Source organism: Candoia aspera, chromosome 1, assembly GCF_035149785.1.
Source record: "Candoia aspera isolate rCanAsp1 chromosome 1, rCanAsp1.hap2, whole genome shotgun sequence".
NCBI classification, from domain to species: domain Eukaryota; kingdom Metazoa; phylum Chordata; class Lepidosauria; order Squamata; family Boidae; genus Candoia; species Candoia aspera.
The window spans coordinates 162,854,032-162,863,679 of NC_086153.1; the positions used below are offsets into that span (position 1 = coordinate 162,854,032).

At 40.6% G+C, this 9,648-nt stretch overlaps 1 protein-coding gene across 3 annotated transcripts in view; it reads left to right on the plus strand.

Moving 5' to 3' along the window:
- The window catches only part of RHAG (Rh associated glycoprotein), a 28,970-nt gene extending 19,569 nt beyond the window's left edge, over positions 1 to 9,401 (plus strand). For all 3 annotated transcript variants that reach the window (XM_063317308.1, XM_063317316.1, XM_063317299.1), the window contains 7 exons: positions 1,156 to 1,303; positions 2,181 to 2,347; positions 5,439 to 5,576; positions 6,363 to 6,484; positions 7,274 to 7,347; positions 7,889 to 7,962; positions 9,196 to 9,401. In XM_063317308.1, the coding sequence (XP_063173378.1) occupies positions 1,156 to 1,303; positions 2,181 to 2,347; positions 5,439 to 5,576; positions 6,363 to 6,484; positions 7,274 to 7,347; positions 7,889 to 7,962; positions 9,196 to 9,276 (804 nt within the window). In that variant the 3' untranslated portion in view covers positions 9,277 to 9,401. The remainder of the gene's footprint in view (positions 1 to 1,155; positions 1,304 to 2,180; positions 2,348 to 5,438; positions 5,577 to 6,362; positions 6,485 to 7,273; positions 7,348 to 7,888; positions 7,963 to 9,195) is intronic.
- The last annotated feature ends 247 nt before the right edge of the window (positions 9,402 to 9,648 follow it).

Consider the following 9,648-nt stretch of genomic DNA (forward strand, 5'->3'; position numbering starts at 1 on the left):
ATGGATCACCCACTCATCTGTCAAACACAGAATTGGGAAAGGCTATATGTAATATATATATCCGGCTGACCACTTAATGAAAAAGAATGAAGACTTGTATAAGGCTCTGAGTGATTCAGCAGGTGCTCTCATGCTCTTCTAATGCAACAACCAAACTTTGAGTTAGCACTGTATCAATTTGTCATAAACATTTTCCCCACTTGAGTCTTCCTTCTCATGATTTATTTCATTTTACTACCTAAAATTATGTTTGTTTTCTACTTCCCTCTGCCCTTTGCTTTCCTAATCCACTCCATTATTCCAGGAAACGCCCATGCCCACGCCCACGCGCATGCACGCACGCACACACACTTATTTTTCCTCACTCAGATCTAGGTCTTTTTCAGCTTTTAATTTCAGAAGCCCATATGACAAAACATAAATGCCTCTCAGTTGCTCCTCATAAATAATGAAAAAAAAAAATCCACTGTACAAAGGGAGGGAAGGGAAAGAGGGGGAAAAAAAGCCCTGGAAATTATGTCATTAATGGAACAACTCCAGAAACATTTAACATACTTCTCAGAACTCTTCCTGTATAGTAGAAAGGAAAAAAAAACCCTGAAATGTCAAAAATCTATTCCTGCAAATCAGATATTGATTTCTCCTCCTAATATTGTATAATAATTATTTTAACCAATTCCCATGCCTGAAAAATCTGTCATTCTTGATAGCATGATAGATTCCAAATACTGGGGATATAGCCAAGAAGAACCTATTAGATGTCTTTAACATGCAGGGACTGATCCAGGAAAAAAAATCCCAATTTAACGTATTTAAGAACACTGTAAACAGTACACATATCAACTGATGTCCACGATCAGCCCCTGGGCATTAAGCCTAGGGACACAAAGGGAAGCAAATTCTGCAGACCGTTTTGCATAATTGCTCTGGTACATTGGCACCACTGCTTCAGACACTGACACACAGGAAAAAAAAGGACACATCTGTTTATTAAAATCCATATATGTGCTAATTTGCATTTATTTATTTAAATTAAAATGTGAATTGCTGTTTACTTGTTTGTTTGGAAGGGTATGGTGGAATGGCCCTAAGAGAGTGATTCATTCTGCTACCGGTCTGTAGCTAAGTGTTGAAGCTCCTACTGACATTTTGCAGGCCACGGATACTGGGGCATCCATGACCATTCATGCTTTCGGAGCTTATTTTGGTTTGGCTGTAGCCAGAATGCTCTACCGACCAGGCCTGAAAAAGGGACATGTCAAAGAAGGTTCTGTTTACCATTCAGACTTATTTGCTATGATTGGTGAGTGAGCACTTCGTTGTATGCTAAAGATAAATTCCATGCAGCTGTTTTTAATCAATTAACTAGTTTTTAATAGCATGTCTAATGTAATCATCTTGAACTAGTTGGCAGCAAAATAAAAATGACTGCAATACAAACAATCAAACATCAGTCAGTTAAAAGCAGAATGCACAGCCCTTTGCGTTCAAAAGTAGGTAGAAAGGAGTGAAGAGGGAAGGAGAACCCCACATCCATCCATTGGCCTCAGATGCTACTTCTGTGGAGTGTTGCCTCATTGTGAGGATGACCAAGCACACTGTACATTTGCATACATAGGTCATGTTTGTCTGAGCTTTATCTGTTTTCTGCAGCTCAGACAGGGTCTTCATTCTCCCAGTAGATGCCTTTTGGCCTAAATGAGGCATCAGCACTTAATAAGTGATCTCACAGTAACTTTGACTCAGATTCATTATTCTTTTCACGTGGATGTTGTATTAAAGATAAAAAGACTGATGTATAATGTAAGCAACAAAATCTCCCCCAAAGCTGTAAAAGTTAAATACTACCCTGAGTGGGTTTATACTGTACAGCAGGAACTCAAAGCTGGTTCACCTCTCCATCTAACCCTGATGTGTCCGATTACAACTGATATATGAAACTGTAGTATCAGCTGGAGAGCCAGTTTGGTGTAGTGGTTAAGGATCAGGCTAGAAACCGGGAGACTGGGAGTTCTAGTCCCGCCTTAGGCATGGAAGCCAGCTGGGGGACCCTGGGCCAGTCACTCTCTCTCAGCCCTGGGAAGCAGGCAAGGGCAAACCACTTCCAAAATCTTGCCAAGAAAACTGGGACTAGGCCAGGCAGTTTCCAGGAGTCAACACTGACAAATTTCCTTTTCCAGGTACTCTTTTCCTTTGGCTCTTTTGGCCCAGTTTTAACTCGGCCATTGCGAAATCAGGAGAGGACCAGCAGAGGGCAATCATGAACACATATTTCTCTTTGGCAGCATGCACCCTCACCACATTTGCTTTCTCTATTCTGGTTGAACACCGAGGCAAACTGGACATGGTAAGCATTGTCTTGGACTCTGGTGATCCCCTTAAATGATGGAGGCCTACTTGAACTAACCAAATGCTTTACAGCAGTATAACAAAGTTTCTCAGAAGATACTATGTCTTATTAATCCAAGCCAGGGCTGTTCCATGGATTGTAAAAAGCACATAAGAATGTATGCCATCTACAAAAGTACTGTGTGACACACTAGGCTCAAAAGGTAATATGGTTAAGATTTGCTACTATGTGATAGCGCTCTGCGCACTTTGAAAATTATTTGGAGCTTGTCCAGACAAGCACAAGCACAGCACCTCTCTCCTTGTCAGCCTGAAAAGAAATGTGGCTGCCCTAAATGTGGCATTAATATGCACTATTTTAATAATTTGATTAATTAAAGCAACACTTCTTTTCACACTTCATGCAAGCTTGAAAAAAAAGTGTGCTTTAATGACTACTAGAGAGGTACTATGCTTGCATGTGGTTTAAAGCATTTCTTCTGAAACATTTTTGCAGTGTGCACAGCTTGAGGGCTGTACCTCTGAGGTTTAAACCCCAACTGGATAATTACATGTTTTTGTAGATATTCTAGATTACAAATATCTAGGATGAAATTCTGCAGGAGGTTATTTTAAAGACTCAGATTTAAAAAGTTTCTCCCTGGATGCTGGTAGAAGATGGTGACAGAGAATATTACTCTGATCAAGATTACTAGTATTTTTCCAGGTTCCATTTAAACAGTTAGTGTTGATTTGCAAAAACCATAAAAAACTGGAGAACCCTAACTAGAGTCACTTTTAAACAACTTTTCACTCCCCCTCCCCCACCCCAAGATATCTTTCTAAATATATTTTCTCTCAAAACATTAATTTCTGGAAGTGTCATCTTCAAAATAGACATAAACTTGAAGCTGAATATTTGAGAAGTGCCAAACAACAACAACAACAACAAAAACCTGCCTGAGCAAATAAGTTTCAGTCCGCACATTGGATCAGGATGTGCATTATGAAATCATAATGACAAAATTCCTCAAGCGTTCTTCCTGAAGACCGGTTTTTGTAGAAGATTGCCATCGCTGATATGAATCTGCTCAGTCCTTAAGATTGGCCCAGGGGGCTGCTTCTGTAATGCATCACGTCCAGGGTCATCTTTGTGATGGCACCTTAATTCTTGACTGCTTTCTGAAGGAGGTTTGAGATGCTCTTTGTGCTCTTGCTTTGAGATTCCTGAACTTCAATTGAAGGCATTTTCTACTGTTTTAATTTGTCATTTCTGATTTTGTTCCTACTATATTTTTGAATTTGTTTTCTATGCTATTTATTTGAAGCAGTGTTTTTATTGCTATTTTATGGTGTCCCTTTTGTTGTCAAGCCTCTTTGGAAAAGAATGGCTTATAGAATTTAAATAACTAAAAAGGAAAGGATTTAGCCATGCTTTGGATATCTCACAATGTCCTGCTCTTGTACTGCAATAACAAGGATCAAAGTAGTGGCTGCCCTGCAATTACATACATTTGATTGATTGATTATGTGCCATCAAGTAAGGGTCAGCTCTTAGCAACCAAATAGATTCAACAGGCATACAAATATTTGATATGTGATATCACACAGATATCAGAGACATAGGAATAACCAAATTCCAACACCATTGATCCCAAATTAACAGGCATGTTATCACAATAACGTCATTTGGATGACGAGAATTCCCAAATACAGGGTCCTTGTGGATTCCACTGTTGTTTGGCAAGCTTTTCTTGTCATGGAGGAATGAGAAACACTGAAGAGAATAAAATTATTTCTTTACCCAACAATTAACAGTACAGCGGCCCTGCCTTTCATTGTTGTTTATTCATTCAGTCGCTTCCGACTCTTCGTGACTTCATGGACCAGCCCACGCCAGAACTTCCTGTCGGTCGTCAACACCCCCAGCTCCCCCAGGGACGAGTCCGTCACCTCTAGAATATCATCCATCCACCTTGCCCTTGGTCGGCCCCTCTTCCTTTTGCCTTCCACTCTCCCTAGCATCAGCATCTTCTCCAGGGTGTCCTGTCTTCTCATTATGTGGCCAGAGTATTTCAGTTTTGCCTTTAATATCATCCCTCAAGTGAGCAGTCTGGCTTTATTTCCTGGAAGATGGACTGGTTTGATCTGCTTGCAGTCCAAGGCAGTCTCAGAATTTTCCTCCAACACCACAGTTCCAAAGCATCTCTCTTCCTTCTCTCTGCCTTCCTTATGGTCCAGCTCTCACAGCCATATGTTACTACGGGGAACACCATTGCTTTAACTATGCAGACCTTTGTTGTGAGTGTGATGTCTCTGCTCTTGACTATTTTATCAAGATTTGTCATTGCCGACATATGGTTGCTACCTTTAAAAACTTAAATGAGTTGGGGACTGGGTATCTAAGAGACCATCTTTCCCTGATTAAATCTCTCTGCTCAATCTGTATGGTCAGAGAAGGCCTACTCAGGATCTTCACCTACCAGCAGGCTTGAAGGCAGTCAATCACTATAGGGGATCTACAATGTACACCTGGGTATTTTGTTGTTTATTTGTTTAGTCACTTCCGACTCTTCGTGACTTCATGGACCAACCCACGCCAGAGCTTCCTGTTGGTCGTCAGCACCCCCAGCTCCCCCAGGGACGAGTCCGTCACCTCTAGAATATCATCCATCCACCTTGCCCTTGCCCTTCATTATAGTGTGCATATTCAACATATATGAAGCTCCCAAGTTTCAATTATAAAAGTTAAATCACAATCAAACAGTGTGAGTTTGGTGGACCACTGCCAAGAAGAGATAGTGTGTTCATGGATTTTAAACTAGTGGCAGGTCATATATCTTGTACAGATTGGTTCCAGGTTATTTCTCTAATAAAAGAATCTTGGTTAGTAGAAACACAGATTTTTGGTTCTGGAGACCTGTGGGTTGGTCTGGTTCATGTAAGGCAGCTTTTTTATGTATCTTATTTCATGGGTAATGTGTGGATGCACAATTCCATGGTACTGTCAGATAATTTAATGCAAATAGATATCCTTTGCTTCAACAGAGAGTCCTGTCTCTTGGCGTTAGAGATATCCTCTCACTTGCCATATTTTACACCTCATACAGGTACACATTCAAAATGCTACCTTGGCAGGCGGTGTTGCTGTGGGGTCATGTGCTGACCTGAACATCTTGCCCTTTGGGGCTATGTTAATTGGTAGCATAGCAGGAATCATCTCAGTTATTGGATACAAATACTTAACTGTGAGTATTTTTTGTAAAGAAAAGTAATTCTAATGCAGCTTCTCCAGCCTAGCAACTTCCATAGTCTATAATTTCCAGTATTCTAAGCCATGTTCATTAGAATTCTGGGAGCTGTAGTCTAGTACTAGGACACCTGCTTAGAGAAGGCTTACCTAATGGATACTAGCATTGATACTTCTTGTGGCACATGGTACTAAGGAATCTCTTCTGCAACTGCCATTCTCCTCCCTCCTCCAAGTTCCCAGGGTCTGCCAGACTTCCATCACAGGAAGCAACCTTGAAGAAGGTGGCTTCTTCAGCAAGCATTATGTGCACCCTTGGATTGGATGGGCAAAAACTATACAAGATAGGCAATCTCAAAGGTACCCAGGCCCTGAGCTACACAGGGCTTTGTAAGTAATAATCTGCAGCTTGAATTGCATTTGGAAACATGCCAGTATCTAGTGCAACCAATATCTTTGTATTACAGATATGCAGAATTATACTACGTGCTTTCAATCAGAAGGAAGCATGTGGAAAGCCCTGGTTCATGTGTGTTTAAGTGAGACTTTGTGTTGCATTGTAAGTCTGCTGTATTATTCCAGTGAAAGCCAGAATACTTGTATCCCATCCCATCTGTTTGTAGGACCGCAGACTCAAACGAATCTTTAAAGAAGCTGTATTGCAGAATTACATATGGTTTATAAAGCATGCTGGTTTGTGTAGAATGGAAGAGGAAAAAGAAGGACAAGCTAACTTTATTTTCTTTTTAAAGCAGTTCCAAAATAACTTTTTGTTCCATTCTAGCCATTTCTGGCCTCCAACTTGAAAATTCAAGACACCTGCGGTGTCCATAATCTACATGGCTTACCTGGACTATTGGGAGGCATTGCAAGTATCATTGCAGCTGCTGTGCAGGTTAACAGCACGTGAGTTGTTGTTGTATTTGTTGTATTTACTATTATTTTATTTACTGGACAGATTTATAGATCACCTTTGAGACATAAGCTGTCACCAAGAAGATTGCAAGAATGGTTCACTTGGCAATAGATCTTAGATAGTTTTTCTCTGCTGGTAAAACAATCTTTTAACAAGGTTGATAGTGATGTCTTGGCAAAACCAAACAAAGATGAAAGCCCAGAGTAACCAACCTCTCCGACAATAAGTAATTTTGGTATAACCTGTTTATTGTTCAAGCTGATCTGCCAGTCAGCGGTAGTGGCATTTGGCCATGGGTCAAGCCCTAGGCCACTGATTACTCAGTAATATCAGCACAGCAGTGGCTGTCCGTCCTTCGGGTATGAGGGGGTAGGGATCTGCAACCATATGAGGCCCTGGGGAATGAAAAGTAGTAGGAAGGGGAGATTAGAGATAAAAGCAAGTTCCTTGTGACTTGCGTTCTTGTCCTAGGACTCATCAGAACGGCCTTGCTCATCCAGCGTGCTCTTAGAGGAGGACAAAGCATTTGAATGGGCTGCTTTGCAAAACGCACTAGCACAAGCAAAGCACCCCTCGGCAAAGTGCGAAAGCAGCTGCATCCTCAAAGGCTTTCCCCAGTGGCTGTCTGCATGTGGTAGGCACTTTCACAGCTGCTTTGCTGGTGGGCCAGGCAGAAGTGATTTTGCGTGTCCACATACACCCCAACGATCAGAAATAGTCCTCAGAGAAGTCTGCACGAGGCTTCCGGATGACACAGAGTTCATTTGTTCTTTTCACAGAATATCTGTTGGGATGCAGGCTGCTGCTCTAGGCTGCTCTGTTGCAATTGCTCTGGTAGGAGGAGCATTCACAGGTCAGTAAAATAAAGCCACCTCCAGGAAGCTGTGAACTTCATGCAGATGACAAACTTCTGTAGATGGATGGATGGATGGATGGATACTGACAGATAGAAATGCAGATGTATGCCTTTTAAAAAACTGAATAATAATTTGCAAAACTGTTCCTTCTTAGGTGTTTACTTAATGAAGTAACATGCTGTTACAATCAATGTAGGAATATGTGTGTGTGTGTGTGTGTATGTGTGTGTTGTGTGTGTGTGTGTGTGTATGTATGTATGTGTATGTGTGTGTATGTATGTATGTGTGTGTATGTATGTGTATGTATGTATGTGTGTGTATGTATGTGTATGTATGTGTGTGTGTGTGTGTGTGTGTGTGTGTGTATATATATATATATATGAAAAAACAGTCTGCTTTGGCAGTGGAACACCATTTGCAGGAATAGGAGAGTACAATTGCTCCTGTGTTTTCAGTATTCTATTCAATCTTCATGTCTCTTATTATAGAAAATGTTCCCACTGATAACCTGCGCTGTGTTTCCTCCTCATGACACAGGATTACTTCTCAATTTGCCTTTCCTGGGACAGCCACCTGATCAGAACTGCTATGATGACTCCGTATATTGGGAGGTAGGACACATTTCAAACACAGAGAAGAACAGCAATTTGTGGCAACGTATGCCCGTTTTTTCCCCATTAGGATGAACCCTGTTCGCTTCCGATACGCACACACATTAACTAATCGGTTCTGTGGCGTGGAAAGGTTTGAAAAGCCCTGCTCTGGATGTTAGCCAGCTGTTTCCCTCTGGATGGAACAGTCTTATATCACCAGTACTATGGTGTCACCAGAAATTGGGATGGGGGGAAATTTTGGCCTATTTATTATTAAATTATTTTTGAAATTGGGCTGTTTTTTAATTGATGCACAGAAAATAGCTTAATTACACCTCCTGGGGGCTTAACACAGCTATTTGCAGTTTAGTTGTGTGTGCATGTGTGTTCTGAATCACAACTTTTCAACAATGTGGTCTTGCGAGACCCAGGGAGATGTAAACACGAGACAGGTGATTGGTGCATGTAGTGCCATGGCTGCCCATCTCTTCTTGAGATGTTTCCGAATATTGTTTAATTTATATTTCTAATGCTAACAGTGTTGCTACAGATGGGTGGAAAAAGGGCAAAGTACAGCAGGTATTTGGAAAAGAAAGAGTCAAAGAGGGGGTGATTATTAGTTTAGTCCACCACTGTGGGAGACTTTTCTGTATGTTACCTATACAAAAGGAAACTGAGCAATACTAGAAGTCCATGGGAGTGCGAAGCCTGATTATGCAAAGATCACCCTTCTATTGAGAGTTGTAAATACCTATCCAAACACAACTACCACATGGAGAAGGTGAAAGACTACCGCACCTGCATCTGCCACTCTCTTGCATTTTAAAAACTCCTCTAGAAGAACTCTATTCCACTGGAATTAAGGAACTACAATCTAATGCATTTATTTCATTGGTCTGACACATAATCAAAACCAATAGGGCAGAAAGGTGAGATGTGATTCACTGTCTATTATCTTCAGTAATGGTGCAACTATGGCTACTTTGATATAAGGATCTATTAAACCAATAACTTGGTATAAAGAGAGGTACAATCCTTCTGGGGCATTTTCTCTGCAAATTCCCATTCAGTTAATTTGGACTTATAAGGGAGGAGAATGCCACTTCCCAATGGATTACGCCCAGAGATTTAGTAGTGCTTAGAGAGGGGGACTCAAAAGCCTCAGTTAAATTCAGCTGGGGTGAAATTGAGTCAGACAGGTGAAATGTCACCTACTTGAATCAATCTCTATTTGTGTGCTGTTCCTTCTAGATTCCCACTGATAGAGAAGCACTTCTGGAAAGCAATATGCATTATGAAGAAGATCCCAGCAAACTCAACGTAGAAGCATAGAAAGAGTTATACGCATGCACTTTTTTTCCACATGATGTTTTCAATTCCTGATTAAATATCCATCACATCTATTGTTTTTTTGTACCTATTTCTATTTTGCTGAAAAATAAAGCCAGAACAAATTCTTTGTGGACTTTTTGCTGAAAACAATAAAAAAGTACTTGTGACTTAATGGGTTTGATGATTAGAAAAGGTAGCTTATGGAAAGAAGGGAGTTAGGATGTCACCTTAGAAGGAGACGATAAAATTCAAATGCATTTATAACTGCTGTAAAGAAGATTGGAAGTCATTTATTTATATTTTGTCTTTTTCTCTTCTTTTCTATTTCTTTCCATTCTTTATTCTTTTCTCACCACTTTATTTTATTTTTCC